The sequence below is a fragment of the Anopheles coustani genome, chromosome 3 (assembly GCF_943734705.1).
Source record: "Anopheles coustani chromosome 3, idAnoCousDA_361_x.2, whole genome shotgun sequence".
Lineage (NCBI taxonomy): Eukaryota > Metazoa > Arthropoda > Insecta > Diptera > Culicidae > Anopheles > Anopheles coustani.
The window spans coordinates 84,609,555-84,633,889 of record NC_071288.1 but is presented as its reverse complement, the minus strand read 5'-3'; the positions used below and the strand labels follow the sequence as shown (position 1 = coordinate 84,633,889).

General features: G+C 44.1%; 2 protein-coding genes across 2 annotated transcripts in view; both read right to left on the bottom strand.

The window, feature by feature from the left end:
• The window catches only part of LOC131270872 (uncharacterized), a 59,801-nt gene extending 53,652 nt beyond the window's left edge, over window positions 1-6,149 (bottom strand). The window contains exon 1 of the mRNA XM_058272485.1: window positions 6,020-6,149. Coding sequence (XP_058128468.1) covers window positions 6,020-6,149 — 130 coding nt within the window. The remainder of the gene's footprint in view (window positions 1-6,019) is intronic.
• Window positions 6,150-13,000: 6,851 nt separating this feature from the next.
• LOC131270888 (uncharacterized) lies at window positions 13,001-20,941 on the bottom strand. Its single transcript, XM_058272486.1, has 6 exons — window positions 20,792-20,941; window positions 19,334-20,018; window positions 18,379-18,826; window positions 17,192-17,991; window positions 14,759-15,979; window positions 13,001-14,693 (listed from the first exon to the last, which is right to left on the bottom strand). Exons 2-6 carry the CDS (start codon window positions 19,504-19,506, stop codon window positions 13,997-13,999), a joined length of 3,339 nt encoding a protein of 1,112 aa, XP_058128469.1. The 5' UTR covers window positions 19,507-20,018; window positions 20,792-20,941; the 3' UTR covers window positions 13,001-13,996.
• Window positions 20,942-24,335: the final 3,394 nt, after the last annotated feature.

Sequence of the window (24,335 nt, the reverse complement as noted above, 5' to 3'; positions counted from 1 at the left end):
CAAACGCTGGAAGAGTTCTTTTACGCCAGAGAATGCTCTTCAGGTTGATCTTCAGAATCTTGGGTAACAACTCCCAGTAGGAGTTGTCTTTAGAAACACAAAACTCTTAACGTTTGATGGAAGACATTTTTAAACGAATTCTAATAAATATTTAAATGATCTGAAAAAAAGGTTGGATTCGATACAAATTAAATTGGTTGTCGTTATTGTTGAATTAAAGATAAGGAACTAGCATTTTAGGTAATTTATTAATTAGTTCGAGTTGAACCAAACTACTTCACTTATTTTGAACACTATAGAAGTCAAGGCAAAGTTTCATTCGAAGTTCGGAGTTGATTTGATAATGAGTTAATGCTTCGTAGTTTTTTAGTCAAATAGAACACCTTCATGATTTGTTTTTGTTGTTTTGTAAAAATGTGTTCCTTCTTCCTTTGATTTTCCTTATTTTTCTATGGAGTATATGCTTTAAGACTAGAAACCAAATCAACGCAAATCCGCCAAACGTCATACCAAACTCCTGTTTCGAACCGCAGCCTTCGCGTTAGAAAGTTGCCAACTGCGAAACAACTCCATCACACGAACAGTGACACGCAAATGAGCGCGTTTTTCCTTTCGCGGCCAGGACGATGATGATGGATGAACTAACAGGTCGGAAATCATGTCACCGGAACTGATTGCAACACTAAACTACAGCAGCGAGGCGAACGATGGCAAAAGAAGGCATACAAAACACCTCGGCAAAACATGCCGCCTTGGGCATTGCATAATAGCCCCCCTTCGCCTCTCTTCTTTGCCTTCGACAACGATTAGTACAATATGCATGCTGCCCGCAGCGCAAGGAAAACTTGCCCTCCACGTTCGGAAATCCACAACAGGTCGAGCTGAAAACTCATTCCATACGTGCGCTTCGATTTTCGCATTTTCGTTGCGAACGCGACGTAGGAAAGTATCGTCGGCTTCCAGCAATAAGTTCCATACGCACACACAGACACGCACAGGTTCTAGCTCAACCGACACCGAGCCGGGGCAGTGTAATTTGCATAAACTGGCAATAGACTCCACGCTATCCCGGGTTCGAGATGAAAATGTTGCTATCTGGTTTAGAGTCATCGAACAGAGAACAAGAGGAACAAAATGAGAGAAGTCGAAAAAGACTGCACTACAAAGCCGCGGGATCGGGAGACACAACTAGATGGAGTTGGTTCCAGAGATTCGGCAAACAAGTTCTCGGTTATCGGGCCGGACCCGTCCGAAGGGAACTTGTTTTTCCGGTTGCGAATAAATGAAAAAGAAAAGCACCTATAGAAAGAAGTTCCACAGCGGCTGAACACACGCATACATGTACAAACACCCGGTAGATAAGAGATCAGAGATCGCGCTGCTCGCAGCGATCATCGCGAGTTGGACACCGAAATCGCACCTCCTAACATCTCGGATCGGCGGCGCAGAAGTAACAGACGCCGCTTTCGAATGCCTCCGAACAGCACGACACCGACCGTGGACATCGGTTTTCGATGTCCATCGTGCGATAACGATCAAGATCCTGAATCTCCCAACACACAAGCACACCCATACGCACAAGCGAACGTGCCAAAAAAGCTCAGAATTGCGTCCGGGAATCAACACTTGGGTTCCTCCGGGGTAACCAGGTGTGGTGCGATTTGGATGCGACGCGCCTTAGATGCGATTTCTATCGAACTCCGTAGCCATTTCCCGTTCGACCAGAGGTCTCCCTTAAGTGGAGGTCATAAAACAGGCTAGCAAAACTTAGGCCCACTCTCTAGCAGGCGGTATCGATGACCTCGGCTAGATATTTCCTTGGGCAAATTTTTGGATGGATAGAAATTTGACACTCCCGAAGGGTAGTGACCCTTGGGATGGAAATAAAATCACATACTACTAGATTCCGAGTGCGTCGTGAGACAATTTGGGATTACCTGAAAGCCTTGCAAGGTGTCAAGGCGGTAACGGTTCCAGATCGACGTCTTGGAGGAAACAATTTTGGAGTGAAGCCTTGTAAGATCCGGTTCATCTAGATCGTATCGCACGTTGTCGAGGAGGTGTGAAGTATTTACCGAACGCTTATGAACAACTATGGATGGTGTTCAGTGGGCTTATCGTAGGTGGATCTTAAGCTCACTAACAAGGGTCGGTATCACGGCGCACGCGTGTTCAAGTGTAAGACTTCGCTAAGGAGACACTGTCAGCGACGGACCCCCGCTGTCATTTTGGGGTGCATTTCATCCTGCTTACTCTCTTGTCCCAACGAACAGGGTTGTAGGTGAAGGCAACGGCATCAAAACCCGTTGTCTATCTGAAACGGAGCACCTTCGGAACCGATTTCTTACCAGCGCGGTGCAAGTGAAAGCTCCCCTTGGAGAAAGATTTACGGCGAGGCAGCCGACGAGAAAGACCCGAAACTTCGGTACCCTGCCAGAAACCTTTGAACCGAAATTTGGGATTTGTGGCTTTATTAGTTGTGGACCCGAGCCCACTCCCTCACTTGATCAACGTTTAGCAGCGCTTGGTCGATGGTGGTCGCTGAGCCGACACCTCGGACTGCCAACGGGACATAGAGATCCCTTGCAGGCGTCGGTGGGTTCTCTTAATGCACTACTCTGGCTCATTCTCTTACCTCTTCCAGCGTTTGATCCGGTTCGATAACCATCGGCGATCAGTTCGGCGGAAAAGGTTAAACACAAAACATAATAAAGATGTAGTCGTCGGTTCGAGTCGTTGATACGGTTGTGTGCCGATCTCGAAATCGCCCCCCGGTAGGTAATATCGTGTGCTTCAGCTTGTTGCACAATTAATACCACTCAACCCGTCAATCAGTAGCACAATTTGTCGCGGTTATAATTTCTCCCGACCCATCCATCGTTCACTTACTCCACAAGTGGGGAGGGGAAAGCGCAATATGTTTTCTCGACATGCCTTTTTCCTCGATCGTGGGATGAGCGGTAGTTACGCGTGCTGGATGTCACTTTAAGTATACGGCCAATCGAGCAATAAACAAGCACACCCATTCCAATATCCCCAACGACAAGACCGCGACATACGCCGCTGTTCCGGTGTAAAGCGTGTAATCAAAAACAGAAAAAACCAAACTCCTAGACAAGCAAGGGAAAAAGAAGAAAATGGAGGGGAAATTAATTTGCTTTTTTGTTGGCATGTAATGAAGACCGATGGTACTAGCGGATAATGTTTGCCGCTTCCTATTTTTGCACCTTCGATGTTTCGATCGATGTGGCATAAAGTGGGAAGGCACTTTTTTTTTGTTTTGCTGCTTTCGATCGGAGGAAATAGGCGTCGCGAAGGTGTCTGCGAATGGTGGCTGGGAAATATGTAATGGTTTTAAGCGTGTTCGAACAGGCACAACCAACATGCATTTGAACGAGAAAATTCAACGAAGGGGTAAAAATTATTAGATCCGGTACATGTGTTTCCAAAGGGAACGGTCATTGATGTGTATTTGTTTATGCAATCGAGGGAAGCGGGTAACAGTAAATTAATTCCACTAGCGTGACGTCAGAAACGGCTGTTTGGCTATCTTACGGCTGATGAAGCGATAACATTAATTGCTGATAAACAATTTTTTATACATTTAATAATACAGCAAATGAGGTACGAAAACACTTCCATTACAACTCGTTAAATGACTTGATTGAAAACATTTAACATATTTTTTTCTAAATGTTTTTAATTGAAAGTGTGCCGTTGGTTTTTTAATTGAAAACATTAGGGTAAGTTTTTGGACGATGGTTGAATGAACTGTTTTACTCTCCATTCATTAGCAGCCTTCCTTGAACTGACATCTTTTTCTGTTGCCTTTCCACCAATTCAAACTATTTTCTATTTTTTTTTTTACATATCCTACCTGATCATCAAGATTAGATATCTTTTTGTGACATTTCATAGAAGATCGGAGAAAAGCTATCAAAAATATGAACTTTGGGGGTATGTTTTTGTCTGAGTTTCACAATTTATCGATCCCGCACCACAAACACACCTTCGCGTGTGGGTGTTGGCTGAACGAACCCGCCGCGAAGGTGAAGGTATCGCACGCGAGCCCAAACAAAAAAACGGCCAGTTCGTCACCCACCGCGCGATCGATGAACCGCGTAGGGTTGAACATATTTCGACTACGTGCGTGTGTGTGTGTGTCTGTGGATGGGTAGGGAGCAAGGGAAGGTGGAAACGCATTAGCATCGATAAACATTATGATTCAGATGCAAATGATTGTAAAGCCGTGCCGATCAATTCCCGCATACCGGCGAGTAAAAGAAGGCTTAGTTGGCGTAGGCCTTTAAGGTTTCTTGGATGAATTTATACGAAGATTGAGCGGGCGGAATGTGAAGTAGCGGGAATATTAAAATCCAAAGGGGCACTGACACCGAAATCCTCGTTCGATCGAGGTTAGGCCAGCATATCGAGGTTCTGTGTCATTTTCATTCCGTAAATATAATTACTCGAACGCGCGAGACTTATCGAACAGTTTGGAGAACACAGGACAAATTTTCCCGCCCCTACTCGGCCAGGGTGAGACCGTAGTTAGTTTTTCCCGGTATGGGCGGTTTGTCACACCGTGCAGTCATGCGTTGCACAATCGATACAATTACCCGGCCCCGGCTACCGGACCCGGTGCCCCCGTGAGTGACACTTGACTCGGTGAAGGGTTTGAAAAAAATCGGCCAGACTCCCATCTCGGGCCCAGATTGGGTGCATTGGGGGGAGGGGTCAATTTGCGTTCGATGTAACTTCCTGTCAACCCACTTTCCCCGGGTGCTTTCTAAATGCACCGTATTTCTTCTTCAGTTTTCATTTCAATGAACCTCTTCCCCTGTTGCTGCCGCGTATCGACTAACGTTCGGTTTGATCGAGTATGCAAAGTACTTCTTCAAGACCTACTTCCGTTCGAACCAAAGTTTTTAGCCATTCCAGACAGATTGAAGCAAAACAAGCAGTACGCCATGCCCCGTATTACCTTGTCAATAGTGGAATGTGCAATTTATTGCATCCAGCACAACAGGTTCTTTTACCTAATAGACGATACCTATAAGACTTTGTGTTCAAAATGTCATAATGTGTCCTATGAAGAAACGAGGAAGGTATGGCCCAATTATGTAATAAAAGCGTAAAACCACTGATTTATTTGAAATAATATATTGTAATCATTGTGTTTCGTTCTTCGATAAGCAATCGAAGTTTTACTGTTAATTGTATAAAACACATTTCTCCATTCCGCAAAATGGTCTGTTTTTGTGTTTTGATGCAGCAGTTTGTAGTTTTCTATTCCATAATTTCTTTACTTTTAGTATTGATTTAAAATCAATTGAAATATTTAAATAAATTACTTAAATTAAATTAAATTTTAAAAATTGCACTGGCTCTAAATCTACTCGATCACTAGTATTCATCAAATATGCGTAAGCGAGAATACACCACACAGGTTTTTATTTCTAATGTTAACCCGTTTTATTAATTTTTTTATATGATTCATAATTAACATTAGAATTTATAGTGTTATCAATGTAACTTTAGTTGAACGAATGAAAAACAAAACAAACATGAATGAACGAAGACCATGTTCCTTGTCTACATTTTCTAATCCAAATCAATAGATTTTCTCGTTATAATTATTTGAAATTACTTTTGCTTTAATGCTCTGACAAACAAAGTCAATGTGTAGCATACTCAAATGAATAATAATAATTTATAAGAGTGTGCTAGAGAGAACTTTGAAAGCGAGGAAAAAAATATAAAACAGAAAAGAATAAATAAATTCGTTGTGATACAATATAAATACATTGTTTTTATAGGTACATGTAGGATCAGTAATAAATAAATATTATTTCTCAAACGGCCTTGCTAATTTCAAAACATAAGGGTTAACTTAAGCCATCGTGATAAGAAAATAAAATTTATTTACTTTTGTTTTGTCAATATATTAGGTGCAACACAATTCCATATCATGTCTGTGTCCCAAAATTTATAAATAAATTATTATTTGCTCACTTACCTTTACGTTTGAAGATGTAGTTCTTCCGGTACAACCACCAGAGGAGCACACCCATCAGGACCACCGCGAGCAGCGTCCCGAAGATGGCCCCGGCGATGTCGCCTCCACCATAGCAGGACTCGTTCTCCATCTCGCACTGTTTTCTCCTCTATCTTCACACTTCTTCCGTCTTCCGACGCGCTGGAAAACAATCGACCAGACAATTGCCGTACACTCCCACCAGGACGGAGCGCCGGCTGGATGTGAATCTGCGAGTGCGGTCCTGTTTTTCGCGCGAAAACAACCACAATTACTTGGCTGCTTAACGACAATCTTGAGTCAACGAACGAACGAACGAGGAAAGCCCTTGAAAACGCTGCACCAAACCTCCGCAGGCGATTATCATACAGTATAGAATCACTTCAACGACGTTGCCAGTACGCGACGCGAACACACACAATTCACAAATGCTTTAGCAAATCGCAAAAAAATAAAATAAAACTCCTTGCACTAGCCACCTCCTGCTTACTTCCTACACAGCGAGTCGAAAGGGTTTCAACAGGACAAGCGGTATAAATGGATGGTATGACACACTTTGAGTAATTTTAAATAACCCTCTCGAACACAACACTCAACGATCGCGAACGCCAGGAGATCAGGGCTCACGCTGGTCAGGGGGCCGCAAATCCATTGAAACTACACACGCACGCACTTGCAAAAAACATTAGACGGCAAACGCGCAGCAACAGAAATTCACCGCAAAGACACACTCTTCGTGCGCCTTTTTACTCGTCGCAATGCTGGGTTGGCGGAGGGGGGGCAGCAGGTGCTTTGCCACGGATTTAATGATAAAATTATGCAACCATTATCTCCTGATTATTACTCCCCGAGAGTTTGATGATGATCGGTGATTGTTTCGGCTGCTTTTGCAAACGCTTTTTTCTGTTGCTGTTGTTTTGTTTATAATTTGGTTGTTATTTCGCGTGCGCCACAAGGGTTTCCTCTTGGATGCTTTCCGGCGTCTTGTGGAGTGTTTTTGCGAACGTGATGATTATTTTTCTTTTCTCAGACGATGTTTATTGTTTTTTGCTTCGTTCCGCACATTCCTTCCACCGCTTATACAGCGATATCGTTCAAGTTCGACGAAATTGTTGTTTTGACTGGGAAGTAAAGAAAACAAAACAGGCAAGAGATAAGCAAAATTGCATTAAAGAGGTGGGAAACGATGCCACTTCTTGGACACAGTCCTTTGTGTCCTTTTATCGATTCCGAGAACCATCATCTAGTGGTTATCTTAACGATTGCCAGTTTGATTATTGATGCAACATCCTGCTCTTTTGTCGTCTTGCTAACGAACTGCAGCCGTGATGAATATTATCAATTTTTCAATTCTCTGTCGTAGTGGTATATATTTGCACTGAAAAACAAGAGAAAGGTATCTTTCATCACCAATGGAACACCCTTCCTTTAATTCCTTTCAGTTTTGGGATGTACGTTTATTAAACTGAAGGTGTTTCACAAATCGAGCCCCTTCATTAACAGCCCTTGGCACGTACTTTCTCCAGTTATGGCCCGAATATTTTTAGTTCGATTGACATTATATAAATAGAAGGCCAATAAAAAAAAACGCTGGAATGTCCGTTATCATAAAAGGAGTTAATTACAGAAGAAAGGAAACACCCAAATGCATCCCTACTCTATGGCCATCCGGCCACCGATCGATTTACTTTAATTTGCTGTGCATTTCCGGCTTCGGAATCATTATCAAACAAGTTTAAAGGCTGTGTATGTGTGGAGCTGCTGGCGGCAAGGGAAATAAACAAATCGAATTCCAACCCGCTGACGGATGTTTCAAATTGAAGCTTACGAAAGACTTCATGGGTGATCCTCAGCACTCGCCATGGTGGAATTCGAGTGTGCGTGTGTGTGTAAGTTGTCTTAATGCAACTCTCGAATACTCAAAAAGCTATAAAAAAAACAAGTCCAACTTTTACATCACATCTCACGGGATTTAGTTCTTTCGATTTCGATTCGAGTTTTCCATTTCATCAGACCAACTCATCGGAGACGCTCGGGGGCATGAAAGTGGAAGTTAGCCCAAAAAATGCGAGTGTTAATTTGTTATTTTTCGTAACCATCTAGGGTTGACTTGATTGCCGCCGAATGGTATCACCGATTAGCTCGGATAATTTACTTTTCGCATTTATTTCGAAATATTGCATCGCCCAGGTATTTTTCTTAATGTATCTTTAATGTTAATAAATCAATTGCTTTACACGATGGTTTGAAAAAGGTTGATGCATACACCTTCTCACTGGATCAGCAGATTACATTACTTTGCACAATAGCATAATAATAAGTACACAACTAATGGAATAGTTTGAAAAACTGAAATAAATATTGCTGGCCAAGAAAATTGGAATAAAAAAGATGTATCAAATAAAACAACTAGACTGTTAAGCTAAAACCATTTGTAACCCAATGGTATTGAAGTTCAAGTTTATTAATGAAAGAAAAAATCGAGTAAATGCTGGTGACCAATGTTATAGGCTCATTTAAAATGCGTTAATGAAACAATCATGTAAACAAATGTGTGAGCAACAGGGTGACAAACAGTGGCGACCTGGTTAAAACCTTTCGCCAATGGAAGCAAGTTACATCTTGTCGATTTTTTCACTGAGAACATCCGATCAAGCAAGGTGAAAAACGACAAAAAGAAAAGTGCTGCCCCATCCAGTCGGAAGCTGCACAGATGGGCGACAACACGTCAGGATGTCAACGCCTACGCGCGCTGCCGAGCGAAAACGTGTCACGTGCCCGCGGAACAGAAAAGTCTGTCCCTTGACCGTCAACGTGACCGTCGTGGCCGAAAAAAGCTTAACTCTACGATGCGGACCAAACCCCTCGTCAGTCCGTGTTTCTCGTGCACCTTTCTGGGCTCCATTTAGAAAGTGACGGTTGGTCGGGCGAGCGCGCGTTCGGAATGTATCGATTTCCTTTCCGCTCGCTCCGCATTTTGCTCTACATGGCGGTCCTCGTGGTCGCTGCACTTTCTGGCAACGCCGGGATCCTTCTTGAAACGTGCCTCGCCGCGTGGTGTTTCTCTCGAGCACGTCGAGGTTGGAGATTTGACCGTCACGAGGCTTACGATATCTTCAAACTCAAAGTGTGCGTGTATGTGTGTGCCGTCTTGGAGGCGTACACGGTTCCGAACCTTGCGGTCAACCCGGTGCCATTTCTTTGCCCTCCCTCGACTGCGGTTTCCTTTAGCATAAACTTACATGTTTGGTGTTTTTTTTTTGTTTAACTACGTCTCTTTCGCCATTTCTCTCCTTCTAAATCTACCACTCCTTTTACCTACGATTAACCCAACCACACACGCACACTCACTTACCGGGCAACCCTTACGGTCCCAGCCCGAGGGGGGCTGCCTTCTCGAACGTGGCCAAGAGTCAAAGAAATCGAAAACGGAAAGTCGCCCCCGGGTATAGGTACTAGTACCCGCTCCCCAGACAGACCCCACCGCGCACCTCCGTGGCGGGCACAGAACGTGTTGGTCCGGCGAAGGAAAACGGGAGGATTGGAGGAGTGTGTGCGGCCACCATCGAAACTCGGTGTGCTCGAATCGGACTCCGAGGCTCGAATCGGACGCCAATGGAATCGATAAAAACCGTGCGCCAACCGTAGACGCGGCTATCCGATTGGAATATCTAAACACACATGCACACACACAAACACACATACGGGTGTCATACCACCGTTGACTGGCAAGTGGCCGTTTCGTTCGCCTTCGGTCACTTTCCTTGATGGAAAACTCAACCCAGTCAACGAAATAAAATAAGGCAATGGTTGCAAAATTGACATAACAAAGCAAAACAGCCAAGATCATGATCGTATGATTGGCAGCATTTTTTTTGTTTTCGTTTTTCAAATTAAAAAGAAAAATCCGTTACCTAAGGATAGGTTTAATCAGCGTTACGGATTGAATGTCAAGCGATACAATTAGCTGGTCATTAACTGTGTTTATTGCCTTCATATTGCATCTTTTTGCGTGGATATCCTGCTAAGTGCAACCCTCTTCTTCGTGATCAAAGGAAAACATCTTTTCGTCCTTCGAAACGAAAGGGATGCATACTTTTTAATTTCTTCCCTCATCGCTACAAGCGTACAGTGTAACGTTGGGCTACATTTGCTACAATTTTTGTATCCCTTTCGCCGATCATCGCCCAGGACGACGAGAGGCGTCGTATAGCTGCACCCTCGTGTCGGCTAATTGATCATTTCTGTACCGAATACTTTTCACTGTACCGGGAAGAAAGTATCATCTCCAAAACGGACCACGCAACACGAGATCGACGACGTCGTCGTCGTCGTTGTCGAAAAAGGAAGAAGATAATGGTTTATTTGATGGTCGTTGTTATTCTGATTTTTTCTTCCTCTTCTCCACCCTTTCCCTCGCACTTCAGCTGAATGTATCGTCCCTACACGTCACTCTTTCTCTCTCCGTGTTGGATTAATCTCGAACAGGTTTTCGAATTTGTTTTTTGGTTTTTATTTTTCAGTGGTAAGATCTTCCCTCTTAAGCTCGGCATGCCTCTAATGATAGCACCGGGGTGGAGAAGGCTGGGAAAGGGGCCGAAGTAATGAAAACAAGGCTGATGTAGCCCGTTTTCTTCGCTCCCTTTTTTTATCCTCATCCCCCGAGGTCTGCTCTCACGGGTTGATAATAAAACTAAAACAGCCCAATTAGCCCTATCTCCGGGGTGGACAGTCGCCGAGGTTGCGGCGTCGAAATGTTTGGATAACTTGGTTGGCATTTGGCGTCGATCGAAGAGTGGAACGCTCGGCGATGCGATCGATTAGATCGGTTTTTCGGTGCTCCGTATCGGTTGGAGGAAATAATCCTCTGGGCAGACGATGACCGTTTGAATCGGAATCAATTTCGAAGCAAACAAAAATCAGAGAAACCGAATTCCAAATTGAAAACCGGGCCGACCGAGCATCTTTGGGTGCGTTCATTGGGATGCTCGCTCTTGGTGCTATAAATCGTTATCCAAACACCATAAAGATACTAACGATCAACAAAGTTTGTTTTTCAAACTTATCACCAGGAGGAAAGCCAAAACTTCTTCTTCTGTGAAATGTTTATTTAATTTTTAAAATTGTTCTTCACTTCTTGTCTTCATTTTCAGCTTCTAAAACTTCTTCTCTGTTCACAAAATCTCAATTGAAGACACATCACTTAGCGCACCCTTTCTCACTTCTTTTAAAATCACCAACGAAATCGTGCTATAGTGTCCACGCTTCTTTTCTCAGTCCAGGGTGTGTTTTAGATTTCACTAAAAATATTGGCTAATGCATCCTTTTTCCTGTACACAGAAGACAGCACTGGACTGTGTGCAACACGACCCTATCTCAACGCAATGCAAGCTCACTCGCATTACTGCCTGAAGGATAATTTCCGCCGCAATTTACCGTTCGGTCCGATAAAAACACTGCTTCTTTCCGGTGGCCGGCATCCAGCCTCTGCTGCACGAGTAGTTGCAGTCAAAACACCGTTTCCCCACAGCAGCAGTGCGTGCAAACAACACTCACGTACACGTTACGGGCGCAGAAAAACCACTTGATCCTTTCACCTGCACGATCGGATGCAAACTGACTGCGCCCGGGCGCACCGAACACGATCGTACCCGTGGAGTGCAGCTTCGCGGGGGCAGAAAATCACGCGCGCGAGACGTCTCGACTCGCGGTAGCTCACGATCGCGCCCAGGAGTGCCCGCGAGAGTCGCGATTCGTTGGAAAAGGCAGTGGAATCATCATACACAGGCACAAGCACACAGGTGGCCTTTCTATCTTGCTCCATCGGACATGGCGCGCCGCACCTGCAACCATGATCACCGGCATCTTTCTCACTCACGTTCCCTTCGTAAAGATACCGAGATCGGTCGCTCCGCACTTCCCTTTTTGTGCCTTTCCATCAGCCCGGCATTCCAGCGCGGAACGAATTGGGTAGACATACCAACGGTGCACGACGGCAACGATGGGAATACCGATGTATTGTGGTCTTAGCTGGACAGGTATAAAACTGGGATCACAGGTGTGCCCTGCTTCCTTTACCTTAAGTCCTGCAGGAACAGGACTAATGTTTCTTATTTTTTTGCTTTTCTGATCGTTTAAAAAGTGTAGAAATTGCAAATTTTCCAAGTTGCGTTTGATGATTACTTTTATAGAGTTTTTACTTTCTATCATTAGTTATGTATTTTTAAATACCTAAATGAACTTATTTTATTTCTTTTGAGCAGCCTTTGCAAAGATTCATTCATTTCGGATCGATCCCTGACAGATCAGTACATCTCGTCCCATCTCTACAAAATATCAAGCAAATCACGAAGCTTTTATTCTAAATGTGCGCTAAAGCTTTTGAATGACAAAGCTTGGAAATGTACACTGCTAAATGATCTAGTCCAAAACGTGTGATCATTCGCAACCGAATATAAACTAGAGTGAGGCCAAATGCATGGAATATCCAAATGTGGTCAACAGGCCAAATGTGGGGAAGATACATTTTGAAAAATTCGATTAATTCAAGCTATTAGAATCAACGATATTATATGAAACTAAACCTTGCAGAAGCAAGTGTAGTTTACATACTTAGAGTTTCATTCATAGTTAGGGTTCGATCTTCATCAAACACATCATACACCAATAGACCAATCCTTCCAAACAGATACGAGTCCCAAATATTTGAGCGACAATAGTTTTCTTTGACGATGAATACTGCCACCTTCCCATCAGTATAAAATTAGGCAAGTCACTAACTTACCAGGCTGAGCGGGATTTCTACTGATCAATTCCTATTTTGATCTTACGCCATCCTTGTCCAGTGAATTTTGTGATAAGAGATACTTAAAAAAACAAAACAAAACATGCGAAAAAAATTAATAAAAATAAATTTCTTTCACAATTTTGCTGTTAAGTATGAAAAGGCACACAAACTATCATAGAGTGATGAAAAATTTAATTGAATCTACTAAAGATAAGTCTAAAATAGAAACAACTGACTTCCCCTTCACTTCCCTCGACCGCAATATAACCTCAAGCTTTACTGATCGTGTTCCCCTAACTTCTTAGTTAGTCGTGTCCTTCGCACTGGTATCTATGACTAGGTCTACTATTGAAGGAAAATCAAAACTCCTATGCTGCTATAGTGCTAGTAGACGATAGTAGATCAGGTTCTTGCAGCATTTCATATAGTTCTAATTTAACAGAAAACGGATAAAATGAAAACAACCTTCCTAAAACCGGAGTAAATGCACAGCAAACCGTAATAGAGGAGTTGTCCTAGTTTATCGAGCCTGACCGAACGCTCGTCGGGAAGGTGATGGTGGGAAACTGGGTGGGAAGAGTTTGGAAACGTTGAACGCGGAAGAATCGCGGATCGCATCGCAAATCCGGAAGGAAAGACATTGGTTGGATCGCTATCAATCGGAAGTTATAATGTTAAAGCTACTTAAATATATATATGTGTGTATATGTATGTATATACATATACCTTTATATCCTAATTTTTGTCATCCTCAACATTCAATTCCTACTGCTGAAGGAAGAAAAGTAAATAGTTTGTGCACTAGCTGCACCTTTGCTCTCGCGCTTCTGCTCACTACGTATATATGCTTGTTTCTTGCTATCTGTCTACGGTTCCACTAATTGGTTAACGTTCCCCTGCAGCTGCAGTTCCCGGTTTTGTTCGGGATTTTGTTAGCGGGATTGCTTTTTCTGTTTTTGCTCTACTTACCTTAAAAAACTAGTATCCCTTTTCACTGGGTGTTTGATTTTATCTTTCTATATTTTTTGTTTCCTTCAGTATTCATTGTACCCACTATACGAGCTTGTCTGCTCCGGAACCGATAATCTCTTCCCAATTCCGATAGAGTTTGGTTAGCACCTGTCACTTGTTTGCTGTTTTTGATTTGGTTAAGATTTCTTCCTACGCTCAGCCTACTGATTGCTTTGCAATTTTTTTTCTACCAGCAATTTCTTCGCCTGCTCCATTCCGGACAGAAACGCTCCGTGGACGGTGGAGAAGTATCGTTCGTGGCATGCCTCGCCGGCAAAGTGAATCGTGGCACTGGTATGAATGGCACTGCTACTGTTGGTCAGATTGGAACCGCTGTTTGGCGCCTTACCGGAAGCTGGCGTATTGTTGTTATTGACGGGGGTGGCTGTGGTGTTTGTGTTGCTGCTGCCTGCTGTTTTAGCACTACTGGAAGTCGTGGGAGTGGCGGTAGTAGTTGTGGTAGTGGATGTGGGCACACTTTGCTGCTTGGTTTGGGTTTTGTTTGGAGTGTTAGAGACAGACTGCTTGGTCGGTGTGGTGCCGCCAGTTTTTTTCGGTGTGTTTCCCGTACCAGCTGTGGATAGGTTCGTAAGTGTGTTGCTGCTGTTACTGCTGCTCGTGCTGTTTCCGCTGGCGGTACTTGTCATAGGCGTTACCCCACGGCCACCAGCCTGTCCCGATGAACCACCGAGTGGTTGTGGAAGCGGGTCCTTTTTACGCGATTCTTCCCCTGATTTGTCGTACTGATTGCATATGAGAGTCTCCGTCAGGTTGGACATAAAGTTTTGCTCGTGGTCACAGTTGACCGAGGTGAAGCTGTACGACCCACGAATATAGCGGTTGGAGTTCCATCGTGTACTGAAAAAGAAGTGATAAAAATATTAATAAAAGTCTTATCAAGATGCGATTGTGTCGTAACCTACCAGTAATAATTGACAGGTTTAGGTACTTTCTTCTTGGTAAACTTCTCCAATATGAACACGCAATCGCTTACAATTTGCTCGTCATTCAATGCTTCCATCTCGAGCGCCCCGTAGCTACCGATCCAGCCGAGCAGCGTGTTAGGGGGGCCCGGACTGAGCACGTCGAATCCGGAAATGAATCGCGTCCAGTGTGAGTCCTTGCGCAAGTCATCCCGCCACACTAGCTGAATGCCCTCAGCCTTACCCCACCACGGTTCGTCGAACTGTAGGAAGATTTTGTCGATCGTACCGTAACCGATGCTGCGGATCGGCCGGGTGTAGCTGGCTGGTAAATTCGGCTGAAACAGCTGGTCCATCGTGTCCTTTAGCACGCCGAGCGAGAACGTTACAATCAGATGCTGGCAGCAGTACACCGTACCATCCGTGCACTTGACGATCACCTTGCCGCGCGCATCCAACCATCGGATCTCGCAAATTGCTTTGTTGTACACGATCTTCTCAGCACCGATCTCTTCTACCAGGCAACCGACCAGCGCCTGAAAACCGTAACGCATGTTAATGTGCGCCTGGCAACTCTCGCCATTGAACGAGTAACTGCCCCACAGCTTGGCCGAAATGTCCGACACGTGGAGACACGAATTGTCGATGATCTGGAACCGGCAGTGCCAGTCGAGCAGCTGCTGGGCTAACACCCGCTGCTCCGGTGTGAAGTCCTTCGTTTCCGTTCGCTTTTTGAACTGCTCCTTCAGGAAGGCCTCCAGCGAGGCCGGATACGGACCTCCCTTGCCTTTTGTGGCAAACTCTTCGCACTGCTCCAGTATCTGGCCTACGATGAAATCGACCCGTTTTGCCAGATGGTCGTCTATCCGGAACCCATCGTCGCGCAGGAACTCCCCGAGGCCCTCCTCGGACGTTTCCTCGCGCAGCAACCCGTTTCGCTTGGCCAGCTCGTGCAGTTCGTTTTGACGACCATGCAGCCACTGGGCTCCAGCCTCGACCAGCAGCTGCTGACACCCTTTCTGACCACCACCAGACGAGTGATGATGCTTCTTGAGCGCCTTCGTACTGATCCGGCCACCCGGTGACGACTGGGCCTCGAGGATGGCGAAACTTTTACCAGAGTTACGCAACTGCTTGGCGGCACCGAGTCCCGCGATGCCCGCACCAAGGATGAGCACGTCAACGTACGCCTTCGGGCCGTGGTTGAAGGGTGGTATTAACCTGTGGGACGAAACGATAGACAGGGAACACAATAACACACACCAATTTTGCCTAACAAGCCAACAAAACTTCATCATAGCCGAGCGCATTTGTCAACAAGAAATAATAACGATTGAATTCCGTCGCAAAAAGTATGTAACTAAAACATTGAAAAGCGATAGGTATCAATAAACTATTCAAACCCTTTTTATTGTACCTTCTAATGGCCACTAAATGTTTATACAATTTTAAAAGGAAGACGAAAGAGAACCGATAAAGCAAAAGTAAAAGCTTGCGAAAAAACAAAATATGTAACATGATCATAGTTATACATTAGTCTTATCTGTTGTGTAACGATTCTGTGTGTTCTGTATTGTTATACGGAGTGTTTTTTGCATCGTTCTTATAGATGGGCTTTCCTACAAAAAAGATGGGAAGAAAAGAAGAAGGAAAAAACGGAATAAAAAACAAAACCACGCCAAACTGTGGGCAAATTTATGTTTATCTAGAAAAACTATTTAGTTATGTATAATCAAGTTAAACTTCAGCGTTTTTTATGGTTTCTTTTATTGAACGCAATCGAAGGAAAAATAATTGAGAAAAGTATACAAATATCAGCATGTTAATAATTATGTGCATTATGTTTCGAATCAAAGAATCAAATCAAAGGATGAAGTGACGGGAATTGTATACAAATATCAGCAATTATTGTTGATTTTAATTCATTTATGTTCGATGCATGTGAAAGAAATCGATACATGTGTTATTTCAGAAAACAAACATGTAGTGATATAATTGCAACATCATTTTAACAGAAACTTAAAAATTCAAACAAAACAGCATCCACTATCGGCAAGCAATAAAAAAAAACTTTTAATTACAAGGAAACACAAGATAAAAACTTGCAAAATGTATACAGACAATGAAGTTATCATTCTTGAAGATTAAATATCTGATCAGAGTAATGTGAATTTTACGAAGAATAAATTATAACTAACCAGCAGGATGTACATAAAACAGCGGAAAAGTGTGCATAAAAACAGCCGACCACTACAGATCCATTTCTTTCTGTGCTTTTCCTTTTGATAACGTTAAAATCTGCATGCAAAACAATTCTCCCCCATAGTTAATCCCCAAATGCGTTGCGAAAATAATACGAAAACAGTTCTGATCGTAACATGCCAACAGTTGAAAAGAAAACATTCGTGAACTACCAGAAACCGTGGAACTTACCTGTCGTACAGGTCGATCAGTCGGTTTGCCTCACGCCAGCCCGTTTCGACTGCACCATGAACTGTCGAATAGTAGTGATCGTTCGTGGCCTCGCCAGCAAACTGCACCACTGGCATGCCACACGAGTTCGTGAGAGGAATGGCCAGGTGCGATGCGGACGTATTCAGCAGGTCGGTCGTCATCGAGCGGAACGTATACGAGCCGCGGAAGTTCGGATTCGAGTACCAGCTCGTTCGTTGGAAGCGCACCGGCTCCGGGATGGTGACGTTCTTCATGAACTTCCGGAGCAGAAATATGCACGCCTTGCGTACGTCTTCGTCACTGGCTCGCTCCATGCGGCGTGCATTCCGGCCCGAGATCCAACCGCACAGTACGTTCGGTTGATAGTCGACGATGTAAAATCCGAACACGTCCTCCATCCAGCTGTCCGGAGAACGCCGTACCTCTTCCAAATCGGCCGCACTCCAAATCAGACTGAGCCCCTGCCAGCCTGCGGGCCAGAACGGCTTCTCGAACTCTAGGAACAGTTTGTTAACCGTACCGATGGTTAGGCCCTGGATGGCGTTGCGCTTGATTGGCGGCAGGTCCGGCGTGAACATCGTCTGGTAGCGCTCCTTCAGCACGCCAAGCGAGATCGTGCATATCACATGGTCCGCGTCGTACACGCTGTTGTCCGTGCACCGAATCGACACTAGGCTGTCCGGACCGGCAGTCCAGTTGATGTTAGCCACCGTTTTGTTAAAGTGCGTATAATCCTCCAGATTGATGGCATCGGCAGAGGTGGCGAGCGGATGTCGTTTCTACAAAAGAAGAAGTCCATTTATTAAGTGATTCCTATGTGATATGCTAAACAATTCACTTCCTAAAGAAGTTTATGACCTTTTCAAATAGATTACATTATTGATCGTTGCTAGTGAAACGTTCGTAAAAAGGAGGCCAATCCGAAAACTGTCAGGATTATTCAACAATGAACATCTTCTCAGGCCCCAAATCAAACAAATAGAGCAATTCAGGATATGTGTGCATAATAAGATAGGCATCCTTGTATCACCGCAACTATAAGTCAAACAAGTCACGGACGCATAAAAGCTGCATGAAGAATCGATTTTTGTCGAGAAGAATTCTTCGCTTGCTTGCTGTTTTTAGAAAAAACTTAAAACAACTCATAGTAAGCGCTGCCAACTCACCATGAGTATCTCCAGTACCGTCCGGTAGCCTTTGTCGCGCCAGTTCAGCAGCAAATCGCCGTCACACTCCCAGTAGTGCAGGTAGCCCGGTCCAGACGTGTCGAACCAACTGTCGGAGGCCTCGATCGAGTTCTCGAACTTGTGGAAAAACTCCAGCACCTGGTACGCGGTCTCATTGTTCACGTCGGCGTACTCGGGTGTCTCGAGCAGGGCTCTGAACTTGCCCATAATGAATGCTCCCAGCGAGCCTCGGTAGCCGGTTAGCTCGTGCTTGTGCGTCTCCAGGATGGACCAGATCAGCCCAAGCAACTTTTCGCTTTGCTCCGTCGGTATCTGCTCACCATTAGAGCGTGTCAGCACGAACCGCTCGTAGCGGGCGCTGTTCGAGTCGAACACGTTGTACTTGGAACCGAGTTCATAACAAACGTTGCCCTTCTCGCCGTGGCACCTGTGGGATCGGCAGCGGGTGGTTGACCCCATGGTGTACGGTACCGGTACAGAAATGGTGCGCCCCATGGTTGGCAACATGGGAATACATTGTGCGGGAAGCATGGGAAAGGTAAGCAGCAAAAGGGGAAGAAAGAATTAAATAAATTATACTCATGTTAATAATCGATTATTTTGCGACCTTCATCTCGCCTGGGCAACGACTCACGGGCTCACAAACAAAATTCTACCCCGTTTTGTACATGAACAGAAACGATGAAAGGAAAAATAAGAGCAGCATGCGGTAGTAGAGTTTGAAGGGCATGTAAGTACGGGCAACTCGCCAGCACAAGAGCGCTCCGGAAAAACACCCGCGCCGTTAGGGGAGGGTGGTGTGAATCGTATTGAAATTGTTAAGAGGAAAACGAAGGATAAAAAAGGAAACAAAAAAATGTAACTGAGTGCGACCCACAAAAGAAGCTCTAGAAAAATCCGCAAGGATAAAAGAATCCTTTCGCGTGCGCCTTACCATTGTGCGCCCAGGTCAACCACGTTGGCCCCGAACGGGACGGTATGGATGCGCCCACCGATGCGATTCTCCGCCTCCAGTATTTTCAGGTTTTTGTAGCCCCGCTCGATGAGCCGCGTCGCCGCAGCCACCCCGGCCGCCCCCGCGCCGATGATGACAATCCTCGGATTCATAGCCGTGCGCTTTCGGCCGTCCGCCGCCGCCGTCCGACGGGATGCAACTCCCGCGTGCAGCGTGTCTTTGTCGTGCCGAACAACGGCCCCACCGTGCTTTCAGATACAGAGTGGTAGCGGGGGAGTGGTTCGTTTCCCACGCTGAAATCTGCGACGGGCGATGGGGACGGGACCGGGATGTCTCCTCCGCTGGCAACAAGAGTACTCCAGCACGATACTTCTTCTGCTCGGGCGGCTTCGGGTGCTTCGAACGTCGCACCACGTATCACGTCATAAATCGATACGCCTCGAAGATGATTATTTTTGCTGTAGCTTTCTGCTTCCGTTTGGTGGTGGCTGCGCTACGGCTCCTTGGCTACTCTCCCGGGGTGACTAGCGTATCCTTCTTTTCCTCGGTGAAGGTGGGTGGTGGGTGCTGGGTTGGATTAGGCAGGGTTGATGGACTGGATCGTTTTCGCGACCAATCTACCCTTTTGTTGTGCCACTTGCACGGCAGCAATAATCACAGCATGCTGTGGTGTTGAGATGACGACGCGAAGTGATGGGAGAACAACACCGTTTCCGCAGTGCAAAACGATGTGGGATGCACAAATAGACACAAAAAAAAACAGATTAAATGTAAAAGAAGTTAAATGATAAAAAAGAAAACAATCACAATGAGAAACTTTGATACACTGGACGTGGACACATTCTGCACCAAGAAACGAATTGAAACATGCACGTAATCTTTGACGCGTTAATGCCTAGCGGGAGATAAGATTAGATTTCGTTTCGTTTTAATGTTTTCTTCCAAGTGTCGCATCGCGAGGAATTGTTTTTCCTCCACACATCCCGAAGGCTTCTGTATAAACGACGTTGTTTTCTTTGATATGATCTTGATATGAAAGAGCAAATTAATTTCACACCCAATTACATCGGATCGGAGGGTTTTATCTATGCAACACAATAGGATGTGCAAATTTCATCTCATTTCACAATCACTTGATTTGTTGAAGAAGTACGCGAAGAACTGTAGAGGACGAAATCGGTTAGACCACTGTTGCTGTAATTTATACAGCATCTTATTCTTCCTCATTTTTCAGAAACGGAACAGCAATCTGTTTTGGTACTGGCGGGCCATTCACCTTCCATTTAACTATTTTTATAACTATCTTTGAAAAATGTATTTCCTTTAGACACTTATACTGTGTGGAACCTTCCGCAAACTGCCTACGAATGTGCAAATTCCTCGTTGGTGCACTAGGGGTTTTATTTTTCCAGTGACCCAAAATAAAGACAAACGTACCTCATGCCACCGTCACGTACGGATGTTATCTCGAGCACTACTGCAGGAGCCAGCAAATCTCGTTTGCTGTGCGACGTCTCGCGTTTTCCGTTTGTATCCGTTTATCCGCGCGTGCGTATTCTTTTTACTTCTCTGGCCACCACGAGCAGCGAATTTTGACATTGGCCGATGGTGTTTTGTTATGATTAACAGCTGAGATCTCCCGGCCTTTTCCATGTGCTTCCCTTCGTGCTTCTTCGTTCATGATCCGTCGCCATTAACCACATGATTGCATTACACAATGATTATGTACATCTTGTATGCTTCCGAACCACAGATTAACCTGAGTAAAGTTTCTATTCGATATTTTCATTCGTAAAACGGGAAAGTAAAATTAAATTTGTTGTTTTATATCTGGACCGGCATGTCCATCTTTTACACAACTTGCGCGCAAGAAAGTACAACTTTTGACAGCTGAGTCAGCACTGAATACGACTTTTCCCAGTGCCACAAAATCTCACTGATGAAAGCTTTCTCACCATAGTGAAAAAGTGGCCTTTTAGCTGGCCCCATTTTGGTTCTGCCTTCATGCCCTGTAGGAATTGGCAAAGCTTTGAAAAAAAGCTCGGAGCGTAAGCTTTGACCAGCCACGCGCCGCGATTGCTTCGCATTGACTTCTGCGTTGGTGGTCGTGCACCCGTGGCTCGGTCACCGTTCGCGCCTCTTCTCTGTCTCATCTCTTCTTTCTTTCTTTCTTTAGCCAGCTTGACTTCCTGAATCTATCGCGCGTGTCTGTTCGGCAGTATGTCCACAGCGCTGGTACGATGCAGTCTCAGTCGGTTGGCTATGCGTGCTCCGTCCGATTTGCGCACACGTTCTTCCATGCATGCATGCGGCGGGGGTCTTCTATGCGGTGCGATGTCGTCGCGTGTCGATCCCGTTCCTTCCTTCTGAAAATAGCAAACTATACACGTTAGGCCATCGCTGGCTCCAACAATCACCGTTCTTGCGTCCAATATAAAATACGTTTTGATGCGCTCAGGCATCACAAAAAAAAATTCTAAGTCCAAATACAGAATTTTTCAGTATTTTTTTTTTGTTTCAGAAATTGAATGTGCATCATCTGACGACATACTGATGTAATCGATTGGTTCGTGACCCAAAGGGAAACAGTTTTTCGGCTCTAACGGGCAAATGGTTGAAGATAGCTATTTGCGGTCTTCGACAAAGTTTTGGTTAACAATAAATTACAACTTTTTTACTTGCACCACTTTCGTCTCCGAGGCTGCCTTCACCCAATATAAATAAAATTAATAAAACGTTAATTTTTTTTGCATTCAAAAAATTAACTAAAACTTTGTCCTTGACTGTAAGGTACTGCAAGAAACATAATGAAACGTTAGAAAACAGTTTTATCCGAGCGAAGATCATTTGTAATTTTGTTCTAGTTGAAATGTTCTGTACTGGTATTGCGGCGGTGGCAACCCGAAAGGTAAGAATGACACATGGAGAAGAGGTATATACCGTATATACCTATACATATTTACACATCTTAAATCGCAGGGGGTACCCTGCTGCAGGTGTGAAAGCGAGGGAAAAAAATAAAAACCGAGACAAAAGTAGTAAAGCTTATTTTTAATTGCGCCGTTCGACGCTTGGAACAGAGAACGACGCAGAATGAGCCAAATGAGAATCTCGCCTCATCAACTTTGTGGGAGAGGGGTGTTGGAGAGGAATGAAAGGGGAGCAGAGTGAGCTGCTCGCCCGTGTACAGATAGGACAATACATACAAATATTAAAGCTCCCGACTGATTCTTGCGGACTGGGTTTTGTATTGCTGTGTGCCTAGTGATTCGAAATCAGACTGCGCAAAATAATCCATCCATTCAAATCAACCTAATATGTTCGTTAACTGCAAAATAACGTGTAGAGTTTGCATTAAGGATGCAGCACACCAAATTTCGTGGTTTCTAAATCCTAAACTTTTCTTTCATAATATTTAGTAAATTATCTAATGTTGAAGTGAGAAAAAACCCTTTGATAATACTTTCAATTAAATATATTTCGTACATGTTTATCTGCTACCAATTCAAAACAGCTTAATATGACTGTGTAGCTGTGGAATTGTTTGTTTCCTTTGTCCAAATTAATCCTCCATCTATTACTCTACTCAACATCTTTATGCCTAGATGTTCTGTTTGCTTCACAAGCATGCACCATCCAATACAGATTTACATAAAATTCGTTTGTAGAATGCGCCAATATATGATGAATTATTTGCATATCCTGCATATAGTAAAAACCTGAAGTGTGCCCTTGGTATTCCTAGGACAAAATATTAATATTCCACACTTTGTTTAACAGTCAGTTGCAATCAATATGAATGACATTCAAAGGTTAAGTAACCATCCAGCTGGTGATCAATTTGGAGCACCACAAGGAATTATGTATCGGAACGTTGTTCAACTTTTAATGTTTGTTTTCATTTGATAAAAAGCCATGGGTTTTTTGATGCGTAAAGTCATTATTCGAGGAAGATATGTACAGTATACTGCAATCGCATGGAATACCATGACGCATTCATCATTCATTAGACGAATCAATGCTAAGAAATATCCATCATTCCGAAACGTTCTTCTGGCGCAAAAGAAAAAAAGGTGCAAAAGGAATCCTATGCTTGTTAAAAACTATAGCAACAGGCAGCAGCACGAGGCAACTAAAATTCATATTCATCAGTTTAGTATAAGTTTTTAAATCAATTTACCTCTCAACATTCCATATGCTGTTGATTCTCGTTCTTAGTACAACTGACACAGCGTACTCCTCTATATTCGCTGGGTGGCATCAAATTTATTTCTTCAATTGTTTTTTTTCGATTCCTTTTATTGTATTACCTATGTCTCGCAAATCGTGTCACTTTCTCGCTATCTGTCTTCTTTCACGCAGAAACACTCATTTCAAATCATAGACCATTCGTACATTATCCCTTTCGTCCTCGTGCATAGATCGCTCCCTGTTTCCCCGCCCGAAAGCAAAAAAAAAATCCTACGACAATATCAAATAAATGTAACTAATTAAAAACAATGTACAACCTAAAGAGGACTAACTCAAAACTTCACGACTATTCATCTCCTTGCTCTCCATTCCTGTTCCTTAAAGGACCTTTCTTCCGTATGCCTGCCAAACATCCGACGCAACCGTTTATCTTGATGATACTAGCTCGCATCTCATAAAATGGGTGTATTTTTTTATTGTTTAGGATATTTTTTTCTTATTCTTCAAAACAATCACCAATTGCAACCAACAGCATCCACCTGAGCTCGTTGTAGTTCATAAATAACGAATCTTTACCACCTTTTTTTCAGCCCATCAATCAAACACATGATCCACAGGATAATCTTTATCCATTTTCTTTTCCTCATGGCAGGTCTTTTTTGAGGAATACAGATCAAAACACAAAAACTATTTCACTGGTGGTGCAGTCGATGGTCGATACGGCGTTTGTTGGAGGTGGACCGGGCGCCTGTAGAACGTGTTGTTGATGATGCAGAAGCTGCTTTGTATT

What these genes read in the sequence shown, in the direction of transcription:
- LOC131270888 (XM_058272486.1), bottom strand. Translation starts at nt 19,506, where the DNA reads ATGAATCCGAGGATTGTCATCATCGGCGCGGGGGCGGCCGGGGTGGCT. An exon ending in GTTGACCTGGGCGCACAATG is followed by an intron (nt 18,827 to 19,333) that starts GTAAGGCGCACG and finishes CCGATCCCACAG; the next exon opens with GTGCCACGGCGAGAAGGGCA. An exon ending in CTGATCGACCTGTACGACAG is followed by an intron (nt 15,980 to 17,191) that starts GTAAGTTCCACG and finishes TTCGTCCCACAG; the next exon opens with GTTAATACCACCCTTCAACC.